The sequence below is a fragment of the Heterocephalus glaber genome, unplaced genomic scaffold (genome assembly GCF_053883595.1).
Source record: "Heterocephalus glaber isolate CG9 unplaced genomic scaffold, H.glaber_assembly_v1.0 deba00000281, whole genome shotgun sequence".
NCBI classification, from domain to species: domain Eukaryota; kingdom Metazoa; phylum Chordata; class Mammalia; order Rodentia; family Bathyergidae; genus Heterocephalus; species Heterocephalus glaber.
Genome location: NW_028258139.1, coordinates 34549818 through 34570847, shown reverse-complemented (window position 1 = coordinate 34570847; position 21030 = coordinate 34549818). Strand labels below are relative to the sequence as shown.

Here is a 21030-nt window from a genome sequence, read left to right as displayed (position 1 = left end):
CTCACCCCAGAAAGAATGGCTGCTATCAAGAAATCAACCAATAACAAATGCTGGCAGAGGTGTGGAGAGAAAGGAACCCTTCTCCATTGTTGGTGGGAGTGCAGACTGGTGCAACCACTATGGAAATCAGTGTGGAGATACCTCAAAGAACTAGGGCTGGAAGTCCCATTTGGCCCAGCTATTTCCCTGCTGGGTATTTTCCCAAAAGAATTAAAAGAATCATACCACAGAGATATATGTGTATCCATGTTTATAGTGGCACAGTTCCTAATAGCTAAAGCTTGGAAACAGCCCAAGTGCCCATCAACTGGAGATTGGATAAAGAACATGTGGTTTTTTTTTAATAAAATGGAGTACTACTCAGCCATAAAGAATGAGAAACTAGAGTCACTTATAGCTAAATGGATGCATATTGAGGCCATACTCTTAAGTGAAATAAATAAGACACACATGTGTAAACACAAGTAGTTTCTCTAGTATGAGAAACTGAGAGTATAAATAAATAAGGACTAAAAGGATACTTTAATTGATACTTTAACTAATAATTGATACTTTGAAATAGGAAAAGGTCCAAAGGGGTAGGGGTGGTGGGAGGGGAAGGAGAAAGGAAAGAATGGAAAGGAAAAATTATGAGAAAAGAAAAAAAAATGGAAGCGAAGTATATAAATAGGGAAGGGTTTAGGGGTGAAGGGCACATAGGTAATGGGGAAAAAATAAGAACCAAGATACATCATGTACAGGTATAAGCACCCAAAGATAAATGTAAATGTACTGTATACCTAAAATGTACCAATAAAAGAATTTAAGAAAGAAAATAAATAAATTTGGTAGGTTTGATTTTTTAAAGTTCTTTATATAGTCTAGACAGTAGACCTTTGTCTGAGGAACTGCTGTTGAAATTTTTTTCCCACATTGTGGTTTGTCTCTTCACACTGTTGGTGGTTTCTCTTGCCGTGCAGAAGCTTTTTAGTAAGAAGAGATTCTGCTTGTTGATTGTTTGTGCTAGTTCATGGGCAACTGAGGTTTTGTTCATAAAATCTTTTCCTATGCCAATGTCTTCCTGACTTCTACCTAACCTCTCTTTCAGCCGGTTTAGTGTTTCTGTTTTAATATTTAAATTTTTAGTCCATTTCAATTTTAGTTTAGTTCATTGATAGAGCACATATTAAGCATCCAATAAAAACAGGATAATTTTCAGGTATCAATACCTCAAGAGTCTAAAATGTATCACTAATAATTTAGTGTGATGTCTTCATAGCTTTAAAATGCATAAACCAAGGTTACCAACTCCATCTCTGATAAATGTAGTCTTCTCACAAATTAGGTGAGACATGTGATTCCTTTTTCCTTCTCTGTGACATAGTAAATGATAAAATCACTGAAGTGGTACATGTTAAATGGTCTAGTATCCAAAAAAAGAAGAATCAATACTTAGATTTATTATTTTTTAGTATTACAAAGACCAAGATTGAAGATCCAATTTTAAAACTAGCTAAATAGAACAGAATCAACATTTGAGTCTGTTTTTACAGGATTTCCTTGGCTACCTGTAACTCTAAGAAATTCAACATAGTTGGACTCTTTCCTTGGCTATGAAACACCTTTCATAAAAATGTCCATTAAGGTCTGGGGGTGGGGGGTGAATGAAGAATGACCAGAAATTGTGCACAATTTCATATTCACATCACATGGCCTTACATTAAGCAAAATATATTTTCTAAAATAACTATTTATACCAAGTTCTTCTTTTAGGTCCCTATAACTAAAAATCTGAGAGCTATCCTCAAGGGACTAAACACTGAGAACTTAAGGTTTTCCATTCCCATTAGTTTATTGGCTTTTCTGCTATATATCACATTCAAGCAGTTCTTTAAGCTTTAGTCACTAGATCTAGGTGGCCAAAGCAAGGAACTGCCATTATGATTGGCCTTAATTTTTCCTTTGTTATTGCCAAGAACTGAAGAATGCTAAAACAGATGACCTCTCCCTTTGTACTAAAGGAGGTCTCGACATGGTACTTCTGTCACTTTCAACCCTAGCATGCCACCTCTAGACAAAAGGTTAGGAAATCTGAAAAATAACTGTATGGCCTCAGAGTGACTACACTAAACCTATATATTCTGAGATTTACATAAATCTCTTAGTAATTCATAGTAATATTAATAAAACATGTTTCTATATTCATAAGGAAAATAAATTTATTATTTTAATCACATTTAAAATTCTATGGAATTTGGCATAAAACTCTGTGTTTCCATATATTAGAAAAGAAAAAAAAAGTCAAGTAGGATTAAGACCATAAATTTAGACATAGAACCACTAGAAAATGGAAAAGTTCAATGTTTGAAGGCTCTGAGTTTAATTCCTGGTAAGAAAGAAAGAAAGAAAGAAAGAAGAGAGAGAGAGAGAGAGGGAGGGAGGGAGGGAGGGAGGGAAGGAGAGAGAGAGAGAAAGAAAGATAAAGAAAGAAAGAAAGAAAGAACGAAAGAAAGAAAAAGTCCAATGTTCTTCTAGCGACTCAGGATGTCAAAGGCCTATTTTCAATGTGTTTTAGGTTACAAATCAGGTGATAAAGCATGGTGCTTAAATTATGAAGGTAAACATTTATTTTTTTCTAACATCAAACCCATTGGTAAGCATGTTATTTATTTTGTATTTGACAGCTTGTCATTTCTCCTTTCAAATTACATGAGCAAAATAAAAAAAAAGAAAAATATCCCAACAAGAAATCTTTCAGCAACTCTTTAGTACATATGGTTTCTACAACTTCAACAAGAACATTAAACATAGAAACCAGAGAAATGCAATAAAGATGGTATTCAGAAAATAAAATATTTATTTCTCCTTGTCTTTGTGAAGCAGGACTTAAAGAAAAACAAGTTCTTCTTAACCTTGAGCCGTCCGTCCCCCCCATCACCCGTTCTCCCCCCTGTAGCTGTAACTAATTCATTGTTCTGGTACAGATAAAATTGGCAACTATGTCCTGTAAACTACGTTTATGTCATCTTATTCTCATATGATTCATAAGACACTGTCTTCTTTTAAGGCAAAGTTACAAAACTATCTGCCCTTGTCCTGTTCTGGTAAACTCACTTGCTGCATCACTAGAAAAACCACACCCTTTGACAAACTGTATGAAAGCTGAAACTTCTCTTTGTTCAATGTTCTTCCTTTGGACAGGAGTCCATTGAGCCAGTGTACACCTTAAATAAATCCTCCTGATTCCCACTGGTCTCTCCTGTGTCTTGAAATTCTGCAACATTTGTGTAGAGATAACCTACTTACTAATCCTCTCCAAGCACTGGCTGAAAAGTCTTGAGTGGAAAAAGACAAAAGGGAAAAAAGGAAAGATTATGAGGAAGTCCTTGTTTCATCAAGGACAAAGAAGACATAAATAAAAGATATTCTGTGTTCATGCGTTGAAAACTTAATGTTGTGAAGATATTCATATTGTTCAAAACAACCTACAAACTCTATGCCACTCCTTTCAAAGATCCAATAGCATATTTTTAACAGAAATAGAAAAAAAATTCTAAAGTTCCTACAAAACCACAGAGGATCTAAACAGCCATAAAGAAGAAGAAAAAAAGAAAAAGTAAGGAACAAAACTAGAAGCATCAGACTGTCTCACTTCAAAATATACTCCAAAGCTACAGTAATTAAAATGTAATGGCAATGGAACAAAAACAGATATATAGACCAATGTAACAGAATAAAGAACTGAGAAATCCATGTAATAAATCCTGGTCTTCCATCAAGTTTCCAAGAATATACAATAGAAACAGTGTCTTCAACAATAATGCTGGGAAAACTGAACACCACATGCAGAAGAATACAACTGGACCCTTAACTTACACCATACAAAAATTTGAATTCAAATGTATTGCACACTTAATCATATGACATGAAACTAAAATTATTAAGGAAACATAGAGCAAAGGTTTCATGGTATTGCTTTTGGCAATGATTTGCTGCATGAGATACCAAAAGCATAAGCAACAAAGCAAAAAACAGACAAGTGGGACTTTCTAAAACTAAAAAATCCTGCATAGCAAAGGGAAAAATTAACAGAGTGAAAAACCAAACTGTGGAATGGAAAAAAGTAACTTCAAATCATTAATATGATGAGACTAACAGTCAAAATATGTAGCTCCCTTAATAGCAAATATCCCCAAATAGCCAGATTAAAGAATAAGCAAAGAAGTAAAGAGTCCTTTCACAAAAGAAGGCACAAAGAGCCAACAGGTAAATGGAAAGATGGTTGCTATCACCAGGCATCAGGGAAATGCAAATCAAAACAACAAGGAGATATCTCCACAAACCTGTTAATATGACTACTGTAAGAAAGAAAGAAGGAAGGGAGGAAGAAAATAGAAAAGAAAAAAAGAGTTGGCAAGGAAGTGGAGAAAAGGGAACCTCTGCACACTGTTGGTGGGGATAGAAATTCATAGAGCCATTAAAGAAAATAGTATAGAAGGGCCTCAAAAATTCAAAATAGAGCTACCATATGATCCAGCAATTTTACTTCTTAATATATAGCCAAAAGAATTGAAATCAAGATCTCAAAGAAATATTTACTCTCCCATGTCCTGCCATATGTGGTAACATGGATAAACCTTGAGGATGTTATACTAGGTGAAATAAACCAATCAAGGGACAAACACTGTCTGATTCCATTTATAGTGATTATCAAGAACAGTCAAACACATAGAAGCAGAGTGTAGAACAGGGCTGTCAGAGGAGTGGGGGAATGGGGAGCTGCTCTTCAGTGTAAAATATTATGATGAAGGAAGGACTGGGATCTAGAGATGTGTGCTGTGCATTGCACCTCCAGTCACCAATACAGCACTATACATATGAAAACTGTGGGGAGTAGATCTCATGTTAAATGTCCTTACCATGATTTAAAAAGGGAATATACAGTATTCCTTCTTCTGAGTTTAACAATGATTTTAAAAAGAAGAGTCATAAAGTAGGTTGTGTAGAGAGGGGGAGGATATTCTCAATCCTTTTCATTCTCACATAATACATCAGGGCTAGGCTGGGAGTCCATAATCATTAAGTTTTTATTTGTTTTTTGTTTTCATTTTTCTCCTGTTTAGAGAAAGTCCCAATCATCATATATCTTAGTTATGACATGAAGTGCAAAGAAAAAGCATTTAATTAGAGGAAAAGTCCAATGTAGCTCTTTTAATCTTGGTTGCTTCCGGGATGAGAGGCAAACAAGAGTGGGGAAAGGGTAGTTCTAATTTCTATCTCCCACAAGGGCCTAGTCTCAGATCTACAAGTGGAACTCTATAAAAAATATAGATCAGTGAGCAGCTCCCACGGTCAAATCTTTGACCCGCTTTATTTTGCAGACGCTGGGAGAATATTCATGGGCTGCTAACATTATCAATTTGGTTCCAGCCAGGGAAGCTGTCACTGCTGTCCTTCCCTGTGGAGTGGAAAAGCTCATGTGGGGCTGTCAAAAAAGTCTGTGAGACCAGTGTCAATGCAGTGTCACCACAGCAGCTATTGGTGGACCAGGCGGGCTGGGTGAACGAAAGTCCCAGCCCGAGGTTAGGGTGGTCAATGGCACTAGGGAGAGTCGAAGAAAGCTTTCAGAAAATGCCAACCAGGCTAGCAGCAAGCAGGCAAAAGAATTATCAGTCTGGAGATGCCTACACAGCCTGCCAAAAACACTGATTCCCTGGTTAACATATGTTAACATACAAGGCTCTAGTGCAAAAGAAAAGCATGTGCATTCTACATCATAGGGCAGTTGTCTTCTATCATCATGTTTTTTCTTTCTCCATGAGCATTTATTTGCAAAGAATTAGTAAATGTCTTGTGTAACTGCTTTCTGAATAAAGTGAATGTCCACTTTTGTAATCTCCACTATTCAAAGTAAATCCTTGGCTTCCCATTTACTTAATTCCTCTACAGGATACAAAACCTGAAGTTAATTGAGATTATCTGCAATGTTTTAACATAACTGCAATAAAATGAAGAAGGGAGGAAATGGAGATGAACGATGCTCCTATGTACCTGTGAGTGGACCTGAGCAATAGCAACATTCTGAGACTCAATAAAATAATAGCCACATACCTGAAATTAACAATTCATAAAATGAGGCCTTTTCAAGAATAAGAAGCTGAATGAATATTGCAGTAACTATTTTGTCCAATGTCCATGCTTCAAATTGCGAATCTATAGAAATAATCTCAATATATACCAGAAATGTCCACTAGTAATTTGTGTAGGTCTTACCTGACAGTATTTTATAATTTATCTTCTATAAATTTAAGAAAATAATGCTGGTAAGTAATAGAAGGTTGTCCAGGGGACTTAGAAAATGTCAATGTGACCTGAACCATACAAATGCTTTTTCTGATTTTTCCAGTGTAGGATCATCACAGACGAGAGATAGATGTTGAATGAGTCAAAAATCACATATTCCAGCTTGTTTTATTTAATTCCATCTCCTTGAAATGTTAACAGTGAGGTCAGTGTACAATATTTGGCAGTGATTTCCACCAGCACTGCTCACAAGACTTACAAGCCAGGGCCGAGCTCATGCAATGAGAAAGACGATGTACAGACACCTACATCAAATTCCTATGGTGGCTCTACCTACATGTCATCCAAAATTAGAAATGAAGAAATTCAGTGGTTGGTTCTAATATCCTAATTTCTTGTTATTAGAAGAATGCTTAGTGGCATTCACAGTTGAGGCTATAAAGAAAATATTTTTATCACTCTCTTGTCTTACCAAAAAGGGCTTAGATATTGCTCTCATTCCTGTAGCACATGGGATAAGACCTGAAAACAGGAAAGCAACCCCTGCCAAAGTACTGAGACAGGGCTGAACACAAAGAGCAATATGTTTTATACCATGTACAATTAACACTGTATGAATACACAGTTGTGTGTGAAGCATGCTGAGAGAAACAAAACCTTCCACAGGGCTTGGATGAAAAGTACTTACAATAAAAGATTAAAAAACACAGTGCCTTATAATGCTTCATATTGTTAATCAGAACTCTGAAATAATGAACAAATATCTCAGGCCAAAAAGTATTGAACAAGTTAATGGGGAGCATATAAGTACTTTTATAAATTTAAAATATTTAAAATGGTTTAGAAAGATGAAAATTCGCATTAATGTTTCATTCAGATGCACATATTTTTAGATACTTCATAAGGAGTTGAAAATGATATAGTAAGATGCTGTATATAAATAATTACCCACAATAAACTGTATATCTCCCTAATTAGGGAAATTGCTCCACATATCCTAAAACAAATCTCTAGCAGACAGCACCAAGTTCAAGAAATTTTATTTAATTCCATTAAACTCCATTATTTTCATTAATTAATTTTAACATTTAGATATTTTTAGACAGTTATTTGAAAATTAGAGTAAAATTATTGGTGTACAGAATGAATAAAAACAAGTATTCAGCTCCCCTTAAAGAGTCCTGCATTAGAGGAACATTTATTTTGGTTCAATTGTAGCCCTTGCATTTTAATTAACAGTTCTCATGAATAAAACTCAAACAATTTTCAAATAAAATTATTATTTGCATACTACTTTTATTGTTTTCCATTGTTCCCTTTTTCTTCAACATCTATATCACCAATCTGTGCTCCATACAGTGTACCAGAAAGATGTGCACAAGGGACCAAGAGAAAGAGGACAGGGGTAGCCCAACTGAGTCTTCGGCAAAGACGTAAGGGGACCACCAAGAAAAGCGCAAACACTCAAGTGTGCGTGCTCAAGAGTGGACAGCGTGGCTCTCATTTGTAAACTTTACATTTTTAAAGTTAATGTCTGATGACTCAGCAAGAAAAACAAAACAATAACATAAAATAAGTAACATCCAATTTATAGCAAGTTATGTTGTTTAAAAATAACCAGGTGCAGAAATGATGAAACATTAGACAACTTCTAGAAATATCTGGATTCCTTAAACAAATGGTTCCCAGTTACAAATATGAAAGTTTATGAATCATCATATTTCAAAGGAAATTAAGCATAGATAAGCCTTGCTTGTAATGTCTATTGCTTGGATAGACAGAGGTAAAGTGTAGTTGATATTTTATTAAAAATAGTTATGCCTCAAAGCAAAAGCAGTTGTCTGGAGTACAATCAAATGCCAAAAGTGTATTATGATAATAGGATATACTTCATATTCAAAAAGAGCAAACATATATTTTAAATGGTAACAAACTTTCATAGTATGAACTGCTCCCTCATGAATCAATAATTTATATAGCTGCTTCTGAGTAGGCAATCATTCCATTAGTGAATCAATAGTTTGTTCAAGTTGCCCAAGTCAGCTTTTTACCCTAATATGCACTCCCTGTCATCCCTTTCTCTTTGGTCTGTAATCATGTTCTGACTCTCTCTCTGTTAGTGCCACATGGATAACCAAATAGTAATTCTGAGCTCTGAAGTCTCAATGCAGCATGTGTAGTGGTATGCTCAATGCTTTATTGAGAAAATAAAAAGGTATTAACTTTATTTCACATCAGCTAACCCTTTAACTTACACTCAGTTTCCTGATTATTCAGTGTCATAATTAATCTCCATATTGTTTTCATTTTTGTCAAAAATTGTTATAAAAACTCAGATAGTAATATCTACTAAACCTGAAAAAAATTCCATATGTGATTGATATTCCCTATCAATCCAATAGACACAGCCCCACTGATCCTTTCATTATATTATGAACAAAATGGTGTGCTTGTGAACCATTCCTAAGTTCACACTTGCCTAAAACAACGGTTGCTATTTGATCATGCTAACAAATTAATTTTGAGTAACAATACGTTCCATGTTTCACTTACTAGGAAATAATGGCTAAAATTAATTTCTACTGTTTTGTTGGGGGAATTACAAAGCCCATCAATGATTTTCTCTGATCAGGCCATATAGGCCAAGAGAACTTCCCAAGACAGAAGGTTTGAGCACCTACACATCTGCAGATATGAGGAAGGGCTCTGCACCTAGGAACTTCCTAACATCACAAAAATAAAAGTCTTTCCATTTTTCTGGTTCTTGTTTCATACCCTGATTCCCCAGCAACCAGGAGCAACTTCTAAATCATTTCTGACTTCTCCATGTCTCCCACCTGGGACAAAGACACCCCGTCACGGCACCATGACAACCCCACCAACAACACAAGCATTTAGGGTCCTGCACGAAAATAAAAATCCTGAAAGGAAGCCAGAAGATAAAGGCCTACTATTCTTTGTTTCCCACTGGTAGGAAGTAATTACAAAAGTCACTTCAACACCAAGCTCCTGGTGAATGAAGAGTTTGCAATTTAAGAAGAGAAGCCTAAGGGCATAGGGATTCAATAAAAAAATATAAAAAGCTGGTCAGCAAAGTACAACCCTGTTGCCTCCAAGGTAGACTGCCTAAAGCAAACTTCTTAATGAAAACAGTGTAAGAGGTGCTCAGAGGCATATTTTGTTTTTGATCTGAGTTTAGACAAATGATTGATTTATTAGTGGAAATGTACTTTATAAGTGCATGCTGTTATCAATTAAAATTTCAAATACTGAGTCAAAGAGAAAACAATTTTGCCTCAACTAAAGAATATGTCCTTAATATAAACTTAATTTCAGATTTCACTAAAACAAAAATAGAAAATTTTCATGTGCCATAATTTCCTTGACTTCAGTAGTTTTCATTTATAAAATTCTAAGAAAAGCTGGACTTACATCTCCTTCAAATAGGAAAAACAATTCACAAAATAGACCTTAAAGTCAAATAACTAATTTATTTTCAATCTTAAAACACAATTCTTTGCCATGCCAATATATCTCATTTAAAATCATTTAAAATAACACTAGTAATCCATAATTTAGATACCTTTGTGGAACATAAATATTTTTCAATTTTAACATAAGCTAGAAAAACATTTTAATGTGAAACTTTTAAAAGAATTCATAAGAAATATATTGGGGATATAATAATGCCCCAGAATAAAATAATATCTATAACATACATGCTCTTCTCTGCATTTTTTAAAAGGCCTATTTCATGATTTAGAAATATAAACATCTTTTGTTACTTTCCCATTATAGATGAGAATATGACAACACAGCTTCCTGCCTCACAGGAGGGGTGCTTCCAACATATGTTCACCTGTGGCCAGTTATTCAGGCTTATCACAGATGCCTACCTTGGAAGTGGATGTCTCTGGACATGTCCATGGGTGCTTGCTCAATGGCTGATCTCTTGTAGACAACGTGAATCCTTCCTCTTTCTTCCTCCATCTGCTTACCTCTTTCCAAGGGTTCAATGAAATACTCTTCATTATCACTTTTTATCATTCCAGCCTAGGAAGAGCATAAAGTGTGTTAATTTAAGAAATAAATGCCATCTTCAGCTCACAAGTACACCTTTTCCAAATGGCAAGAATATAATTTGTGAAAACGTTTTCCTCACATTTTGTATACATTTAAAATGGTTACTATTAAGTATCGGTAACTCAATGCAGAAATTCATACATGACAAGAATGAAAAAGTTCATATACGGTAGAATACAAAGTTTACATAAGGTAAAAATAAAACCATACAATGTATATATTTCATCAGACTGAGAGGGAAGTTTATTTATATATTCTACTTGACATTGTATCTCCAACAGAAATCTTATGGAACACATAAATTCAAAAACCATCTCCAATTTCCCTCGATAACCCATTGTTAAGCTGCTGTTCCTGTTCTTTAAGCATTTTTTGAATCATTCACATCTCCCTCTCCTACCATATGGTATGAGAGAAATGTGATCCCTGCTGCACTCTAGGTATTTCTATCTTTAAATAATCTCTTTAAGCTTCTGTGGAAACCTCACACTTTCAAATATTTGTCAGTTTGAAGAACACATACTTTTCCTATCTTAATGTAACTTTATGACTACATATATTTTTTTTCTCAAGTTGCATCTGTTCACACTTAAAAGCTTATCTTGATTTTCTGTCCCTTCCATCTATTGGTTATCATTTTCTAATTCTACTTTATCCTTTGATTATTCTGAAAATACCAGGACTATATGCAGTACTATAGCTGAAGACAAATAATGGTTTTGTCTAAAATGTGTTCTTCCTTAAATATCAACTCCACATTACAGTCAAACAGTTGCAGCTCATATTTCTATGTTACAGGCCATATACTGACATACAGTATTAATTTAAAACCAACACATCTGTTTGAAAACTAAGCTAAGGAAATCATGTGCTACTGTCTAAATTGTATTTATTTTGGAAATATATGTTACATGGTGAAGTCAGTAGTAACTGTTTTGTGAGGTCCTTCACTTCCTCTTTATTTTCACAAACGCAGTCATTGGCTCTCATGGAACACAGGGTAAGGAAGTCTCTCTTCCCTGTGCTAACTACTGATCTAATGTCTCTCATTTATATCACCAACACAGAAGTGAAAAATGGAACACAAAGAGCATACATGTCCAGAAAAAAGCCTCTGGCTGTATCTTTTCCATTGCACTTACATCTGCTCCCTGCTTTGCATCCTCATTTTTACACTAGGTAAGTTCCACACTTGCTTCCCTTGTATGAATCTCTGCGAATTTTAAAAGCTCTGACATCGCCACATGCCACTCTATAACCTGTGTGATGCTGGGCACATACAAACAGGCCTTGAACCGAGGGGCCATGGTTGCAGGAAAAGTACCACTGCCACACTTTCACCATACTTGGTCCTTAGCCTCCAGAACAAACCTCTGGCCTTCATGTAAGAGAAGTAAAGTGGTGCAGAGTTAGTAGCATTAATATTAATCCTGATCTTCCATATACACACTCCAATAAGTACAGCTTTCCCTTCATCTAGCTAATTACGTTTTAACTACTCCTGCTCTGTAAAATGCACAACATTTTTCACAAGTGGCATCAATTCTTCCCTCTTCAGAGTTGTCCCTATTACCAATGGACTCATCTCTCAACAAATGCAATTTCCACAATTTTTCTAATGCTTATTGAGTTTCATTTTAATTTCTTCAACATTGTGATAATATACTTACATCTCTTATTACCAGTAATTTCAACACTCACTGCTTTTGCCCTATATACATCATGGATGAATTAATGATGTCCATAAAACACATCCAAACTAGACACACAGACAACAAATAATCAGTAAAAGAGCATCATGTTTAAGGTGAAAACTTCTCATCAGTAGGACTGGCTGTTGGCAGCAGGAAGCACTAACTGGCTTTATCTCAGAAAAGTCTACTTATATATTTTTACGTTTATAAGTTGAAATTTATCATCATGAGAGTTTCATTACTCATCTTTCTTTCAGTCCTTTCTTAGCCCCCTAATCCATTCAGGTGTCTTGTGTTGTAATCATTTACATTCTTCTCCCACCCTTCTTTTTCCACTGATATTTCTTAGTTACAAACCTCAACATTGTTCATTTGAATTATAAATGCTTTCTCTCTTGACACTTTTCATACATTCCAGTGACAACCTCAGATGCCTCCTGACTCAGTGGAAATAGTGCTGCTGAAACCATTAGCAACTCTGAACAATGGGCAATGAATGGTGTGATAGGAGGACCATGAGGATGAGCCCTTGTGCCTTTGGGAATTATTTCTCCACACTTTGTAAGCAAACATTCAAATCCCCTCTAGACCACAGGTAAAACAAAATTTGATACAATTAAATTTTCCCTCAGAAAGCAAAGTACATTTAAGTCAGCATGAGGCCACATCAGTGGCAAGGTGGTTTACTTATAGTGTTCTCCAGAGGCTCATGCTTGGGCCCCAATGTCACAGTATCTGGAGGTGGAGAGGCCTTTAAGAGGTCAGGCCTCCTAGCAGCTGAGCAGCCGTGAGGAGGGGATGAATGTGCTGTAGCTCTCCTAGGACCAAGCAAGCTCTCAAAACAGCAAGCTGCTACAAAATGAGCAACCCAAGTGCCCAGCCCCTTCCACATTCAGCTCTTTCCCTCTTTGGACTTTACCACTGGACACAGAGGGCTCTTACCAGACACTGGCACCATGCTCTGGTGGACTTTCTGACCACCAGAATCATGATCTAAATAAATCTCTTTCCTTTACAAAGTACCCAGGCTGAGATATTTTCCACAGCAACTCAGTACAGAGTAAGACACTGGATCACATGCCTCCAGTATCTGGATGGGCAGGAAATGAGAGAATCTATTCTACTTCACTAAGTTTAATGAAAAAGGTACCTTATATAAAGCACTATATTAGATAGATACCATGGAAAATAAGACACCTGCCCTTCACTTTACCCAGTCTACCCAGATTAAAAAGTATATGCGTACAGGTGTTCAATGAGGCAAGCTATGGAAAGTATGGAGAGTGAACAATATGATACTTGAAATTGGTGGGAAGATTTTCTTCCTTTCATAATCTCACTACACACAAGGAAATGTCAACAGGAGTTAGTGATTTTTCATCCAAAATTATCTGACATATGTCAACTGCAACCTCCCCAGTACACAGCACAACACACGTTTCCTCAGTCACTGGTCTTGCTCACTGTTTCAATCCTCGCGTAGTACAGCAGCCAACACTGCCCTTTCAAATGGTCACACTAATCTGAACAAAGTTGATGGATGTGGTATCAAATGGACTGAGCATGCTGAGCCTCCAAACAGAAGGCACTTTCTTTTTGCTCACATAGAGGCTCAGGGTGGTTGTAGGTTGGCTGGGAGGCGGTTCTGCTCCACTGCCAATGCAAATGTCCAGACTGACCATTGCTGCCACTTCAGTATGGGTGGTTCCCACCTCTGCCAGGCAGCAAGGGAAAAGTATGGCAGATTCTCACATGCTAACCCTAGTTGAGATAGTCATCACTTCTGATTTTCAAGAATACAGGAATAGTCCAGGAGGCAGAAGTGCAGTGGGAAGAGAAAAGAGAAAGCAGAAAGAAAAAAAGGACCAATTTGAAAAGTGATGACAGGAAAAAAGAAATACTTGGTACCTTATAAATATAAACTCATTTACCCAAAACCCTTCAACGGCTTCCTTTCTTATCCAGATTATTAACAAATCCCTTCAAGTTCCTTCCCTGACCTCAGCCCTCCACTTCATGACTCCACCCTTCCCAGGTCCCCTGGTGCTGCCCTTGGCTGCTGGGCTTCAGCCACAAAGGCTCCCCTCCCCTCCCTAACCCTCCCAGGCAGGGCGCTCTTCACAGACTTCACACTGGCTCTGAGGATCATCTCCCCATATGCCAACTCTGTCCCCTTTTTAGTTCATTATATGACTTCTCAAAGGCTCTCCTTGCTTCCCTACTTTCCTGTTTTCAGCCACTTGCCTCTGGTTTTCCAGAGAGCCGCACAGCTTACCATGCTCACTGCTCATTAACAGTCTTGGTTCCATGGCCTTTGGCTAAACAGGGATTACTTTTACTCTGTTTTGTTAAGCTATGTACCCCTAGATCCCCCATAAATATTTTTGAAAAAAATGAATGGGAAGCTAGCAAAATGCAATCCAAAATTATTCCTAAGTTCTGAAGATGGTGATAAGGAAATTAATGCTGTTTCATTAACAGAAACAGAAGAGCCCAAAGGGAAAGATTACTAGGAGGGAGGAGGGAGAAGGGAGGAAGAGAGAAAGGGAGGGAGGGAGGGAGGGGTAGGGGTTAATTCATTCAGTTTTAACCATGTCCACCTGAAGTGGTGGTGGAACTGAGAGAGGAAACCACCCCTCCATATAAAATTAAACAACTATGGGCTAACTGTGTCATTAGGCAACTATGGGTTAACTAGGTAACTATGTTCTTTGTAGAATGTACCAGAGTAGCCAAGATAACTTCTGTAATCTGTCACCAAAGGAGCAAAACGGACTCAAAAAGTCCCACCAGAACTCTGCTCTCCTGCTCCCCATGGCTCTTCTTTGTGTAAGTCCTGCTTGCTATATTTCCAGGAAAACTCCAATGGAATTAAGCTTTGTAGATGTAAAAAGAGGTACATAAGGAAGTTCAAACTTCTACTGGGGCCCTTGAGACTGATGGGAGTCACTCACTGAGCCGCTGGCCTCATTAAAAGCTGCTTTTGCTCCTATCTTTGTGTTAAAGAGTTATCTGTGCAGGATCCTCACTGTTTCCTGGTTCAGAACTTTTCAACATTCAGTGGAGAAATTCAAAATTGTTATTCAGAAAAATGGTCAAAATGGTCATAAATATAGTGGATTGGAGATGTATCTTCTCAGAGAAAACAAAGCTGTTAAAGAAAACTTCATAAACAAAATTGAGGGTGAATCAATAGAAACCCTAGAAAATGCCCACAGAAATTTAGGAAATTACTATGCAGAAAACCCCTAAAATCTAAACTAGACAAGGGCCTACAAGGTTCTAGGTGCCAGGCTTTGTCTATTTTCTGGATTCTGCAAACTCTACCTTGCTCATTTTACATACACCACTGGGGCCTGGCTCACTGGTCTGCCCCACTCATGTGGACTGGCTTCCCCTTCACCTCTTCCCCTTCACCTCTACATTCAAGTCATTACTAGATGACTGTCTGCCATGCTGTTCTACCCCAGAGTATAGAGCAGTGCCTGGTTCAAAGCAGATGCCTATTGTTTGAATGGGTGGAAAAGGTGGTAATGTAACACATCAACAAGTGGAATAAAACATCTTGGAAGAAAACTGAAAGGGAATAGCAAGAGGGAGAGGAAAACCCAGGAGAGTATCAGGGCACTTAAGAAGGAAAGAGTTTTATTAAAGTAAAAGTAACTGCAGTTTAAGAAGATGCAAGCAATGGAGACTGAAGAGGAAATAAGCAAACAAAAGAGTTACATTAGAGTAGTAAGGGTGGAAAAGATGTTGCAAAGTTACAGAAATGGTAGGGGGTAAAACCATATGAATTTCAGAACTCAGAATATCCTTAGGCGTTAGAGGGATTCTTCTGCAGCTCTTCACACCACACTTTCTTGATTTTTCTCCCTCAGTAGCTACCAAATCTGGAGTGACTGTTTAAAAACCTCTTGGTTTCAGACAAGATGAGCCACACACATTTAGTACGGAACAATCGTCTGTACCAATACATAATTAAACACTGAAGGCTCTTTACCCATAATGTACTCATTTAGTTCATCATGCACTCAACACATTTTTTGGAAGCTCAAAGACCATGCATCTCATCCCTTATATGAAGTAATTCACATTCCTATCTTCAGGTTCCCACTACCATTTCACGAAATATATTTATTATATATGACAATGGAGTGACTTACAGGAATAAAATCCAGTGTTCACAAAATAAAGTCTACAGTATAGCATTTGAAGTACTATTATTATATAAATAATAATATAAATAATATACATATTAGTATTAGTATTATTTATAAAAGTGACAGAAATTTACAACTTTTAAATTATAACTTAGAAGTCATTCAAAATGTTACACATAAAATGACATATGCTCCTAAAAAATTCTATCTAGGCAGATGCAATAATTTGTAATTCTAGATGCTATCTTCATCTTAATCATGTCTAAAAACCTACCATAACTCTTCGCAAATTGATGACACTGAAAGAATTCCCTTCAGAATTCCCTTGATGAGGGAGTGTTAGCTCCTCTGTACAGCTGTATACCAAGGTTGGAGTCTACATTTTTGAAATAAAGGATTAATACTCACAATTCAAATAATTGATAAGACAAAGGGATCTAACCTTAATCATGAGTTTAGAAATCATCATTTCGTTCCTTAATTAGACAGCATAACCTCCAACCCTATGCTGCCTGATTTTTAACAAATTACATGTTGCAAGAAATGAAATTCTTGGAAGACTTCCTGAAGATTAAAGGATTTTCCATATATCCAGTCTAATTTGTGGACTATTCCCTAATGACCACTGCAGGCTCCTGCTTCCATTATGGAAGACAACAGTTAATTTGGGACCATACTAGAATTGCATTCATTCAACTCAAGTGTCAAATATTGGCCTCTGGTTAAGGAAATCTTATAAAAAGGTCCTGGAAACTTGTCACTGTTGTTGTTGAGACCTCACTTATACTCTGCTTGCCATGTGAGAATCCAGGAAAAAACAAAAAACTCAGATTTTAGTAACAGAAATCAGTTTACGTCTCCTGAGAAACTGGTTCATTTTCACACAGATAGTGTAGATTATGTAACTAATCACTATCTAAGAAAAAAACTAGACTCAAATTACAATTCTCCTTCAGGACCAAGTTTGTGTCATGAATCTCTGAGGACCTTTCCTTGGATACTATTTTTCTTCCTCTTACTTTCTCTTCCTGCTCACTCATTCTCTTTTCAATTTCTTATCATGTGAGTGCATATAAACTGTCACATACAAAAAGAGGGGGTGAATGTTGAGTGAATATACAACTAATACTTCATGCTAAAACTAATGCAACATTATAATTTAATCTGAAACAAGAAAGCCTAATTTTCTAAAAATGTGTAAATTATATTAAATGTATTAAAGATGTTTAGCTTTATGCAATATTTTACAAATGAGACTATTTCTAAAAAGTTGAGGATGTACAAATTATCATTTTTATTACTCTTAGAAAATGTGACATGATGTGAGTTCTAAATAACGCTTTTAATTTTTTAATGATTCACACCATACAATAGTCACACAAAACATATGGAATATATTTGTTTTTAATTTGAATGTCTGATCCTGTATTTCTGAGGATTCATCTATACCAATAAATGCACACAATCTAATCTCACTAATTTTGGAAAAGGGCAAATCTACATCACAGCAGCATTCTGGGAACTATTTATTCCCTTTCATTGCTCTGTAAAATATAAAGCAAGCCAAATAAGCCACATCGAAGCACCCATCCATTCTACTTATTTCCAGATTGATGCTTCGTAAAGATTAAGTTAGGTGGGTAAGAAAATAACCTTTGTTCTGAGCCTCTGGCAATGCCCCTTTCATTCAGGTGACTGTGGTAGAGGCAAAAGGATGCCTCTCCATCCCACACTGAGGGGACCCTGAGGAACAGAGCTAAGGTGTGCACAGGTCCTAACCAGGGCACTCGGTCCACACCTCACTTATTATCATGGATAGTTACGTTAGACAGACATTACCAGGCAGTCAGAGAGAGATCAGGCCCTCAAAGGTATCACTGCAAAAGATGAAACAAGAGTGTAGCTGAAGGAGAATCTGAAGGGAGCCAGGCCTCAAGATGGAGATGTAACAGCCAGCCTGTGAACTTCCCTAGAGCACAACAGCAACCTGTGATTGCACTGTGACCAGCACCATCTGGCCTAGAGTCCTGATAGGCATCAGATGCATAGGTGGGTAACCAGAAATTCTGGACCTGTACACCCATCTCTCTCTACGGATGCCTTTGTTCTTTCTATGATTAGAAGTTATAGATAAGCTAAAAATTAATGATGCTTACCATGTACCCTTGCTACATTACTTATTTCCCTATTGGATCAACATTATCTAAGCAGATATACTTGTATCCTATACCTTGACTAGCTTAACTATCCTATGTGTTGACTAGTTTGACACATTGTGCTCACACTGTGATTTTGCTATATAAATTACCCCTGACAAAGGGCCTCAGTGGACACCCATCTGGGACCCCTCCTGGAAATCCTGGAGCTGCTATTCTCCTTATTTTCAATAAAACTCTCCTAACCTCATCTAGTTCGTGACTTAATTCCTTGATGTTGTGAGACCATGAACTCATTACATACAATAATACTACAAGGGGATGAGTAAGAAAACCAATCTGCAGCTTTCAGCTAGAAAATACTATAACAAAGGACCAAATTTAGAAAGAAGAGAAGGGAGGAGAGGTCAATCCAGCCAAACTCACAGGATCAGTAAAATGAAAGGAAGAGCACCAATAAGAGGCAAAGAGATGGAAGGTAAGAGATCCTGCGTCCTCACAGTGAAAATCCATGGCAGCATTCCTCCATCTCCTGATGTGTGGTGTGCCCAGTACAGATACACTTACCAGTTACCAGAGTCTATTGTGAAAGTTCTGTGAAGAAAGATAAAATATTAAAAAAGCATAGAAAATGGCTGGGTTTATTTTCTTTTGTGGAAGGAAATAGAAAGCTCAACTAAAATTATGCAATTCTTTGTACCTTTTGTCATTTAAAAAATGTCAATTTCACACCTAAAATAAATTATGAGTACTTTGGCCCACTCATATCTATTGTGATTAGACAACTACAGAGGGAAAGGAGGGGACACAAGAAAGAAAAGGAAGAAAGGCGGGAAGAAAGGTGGATTTGGGGAGGGGTAGGGAAAGATTTCTCTTACATCACTTTTCAGAAAGTATTAAGAATCTTTAATAAAATGCTTTTCATAAGTATTTAACATTTATGAAATGTATGGAATATAACTCCTTTTACATAAAGAGAATAAATCGTCCAATCATCTCCTAGTATATCTGTACTACTGAATTTTTCATGTTATGGGATTTTATCCAGCAATTTTCCTGCTAAGGACATGCAAGAATCTCTCTTAAAAAGATACATTCGATGATAAAGGCCCTGACAGGATCACAGGTTGTGAGTAATAATTTTATTAAGATGGTCAATTCAGCAAGCAATAGATCTCTTATGTGTTCAGTGTTTCCTTTAGCATCATGCCATTAATTTAAATATCACACTTAAAGACAAGATGAACCTACCTTGTCTCATGACACAGGATTTGGCTACTGGTCACACCTTTGCTACTGTCTAATATGGCTATGAAGTCATTTAAACTGGCTATTTCATAATCTGAAAAATTATGAGCTTCACTAGGTAATTCCTAGGATATCTTCCAATTCAATTCTATTATTTAAACTACATTGTTTTGTTTCATTTGTTGTTTTTTGTTTTTTTCTTTTCAGTACCTGGGATCGAACTCAGGACCCTGCACTTGCAAGGCAGGTGTGCTGCCACTGAGATAAATCCCTGGCCCCTTTAAACTACATTATAATATTAAAGTGTCTAGGAAAGATATGAATTTGAAAAGCTGCCCTGCTACCATCACAAGGTCCACTTATCCATCCCCCTAATAAATATCCTGAAAGATGATTACAAGACCAATATAATGAACTCCCAAAGAAAGTAGGTCACAAACTTCAGTATGCCAAAGAATTTAGGGCCCATCCTTAGAGACTACTTTGTGTTCCAAACTCCAGAGAACTGGGAGGGGCACCAGAAATCTGCAGTTTTAACCAGTAGCTTAGATGTTACAAATAGCTGTCTAAACTATAGCTGAAAAAACTGCTAAATAAATAATATGCTAAACAAGTGAATTTTTTAGATATTTATTTCCTTACTTTAAACAAATTTTAAGATGGTTACTTAAAGGAAACATGAATAAATGAAATCTGTGAATGAAAGTCAAGGCGAAGTTAAAATATATAATAATCATCTACTAAATATATAATAAAAACGAGTATTTCTCAGGATTTTAAAAGTTGAAAGAATGATTCAAGGAGTCTTAACAGTTATAAAAAATTAAAAATCATTTTCATTCAACAAAAAAATCTACCAACAGTCAAGTGTCAGAGGAAGCAGAAAGATTCAAAAAATCCAACAATTGAAGAAAATACAATAGTCTAAAGGAAGTGTAAAATACAAAAGAATCTAACTTTTTATCTTAGAAATTATGTAAAACACCATTATACATACCAAAGTACATGGTCATTCCAAATTATCCTGAGTCAAGGATATTAGTGATTAGTAACTATTAAATCTAGGATTGTGTATATGACATTTTGAGCATACATATTAAAATATAATTGCTTCTGAACATACCACTGCTCCAGCACAGAGGAAAAGGCTTCCGGGTCTATGTACCACCACTCCCAGCACAGAATAAGAGGCTTCCGGGTCAACATGCCACCATTCCCAGGGCAGAGGACGAGGATTCCGAGCCAATGTACCACCCCTCCCAGCACAGAAGAGGTGAGCCACTTGGACACCAGCAGCACCCATTCCCCCCACCCCCATCTCCCCCACCCCCCACCCTGTGCAAATGAGAAGACATATAAACAAGCCTCAAAACCAGACTTCCAGATCACCTACAGCAACCCCAAAGG

General features: G+C 36.7%; 1 protein-coding gene across 1 annotated transcript in view; it reads right to left on the bottom strand.

The window, feature by feature from the left end:
* Adamts3 (ADAM metallopeptidase with thrombospondin type 1 motif 3) overlaps window positions 1-21030 on the bottom strand; it is a 343729-nt gene that overhangs the window by 159301 nt on the left and 163398 nt on the right. Inside the window, exon 5 of the mRNA XM_087185304.1 lies at window positions 10179-10335. Within this exon, the coding sequence (XP_087041430.1) occupies window positions 10179-10335 (157 nt within the window). The remainder of the gene's footprint in view (window positions 1-10178; window positions 10336-21030) is intronic.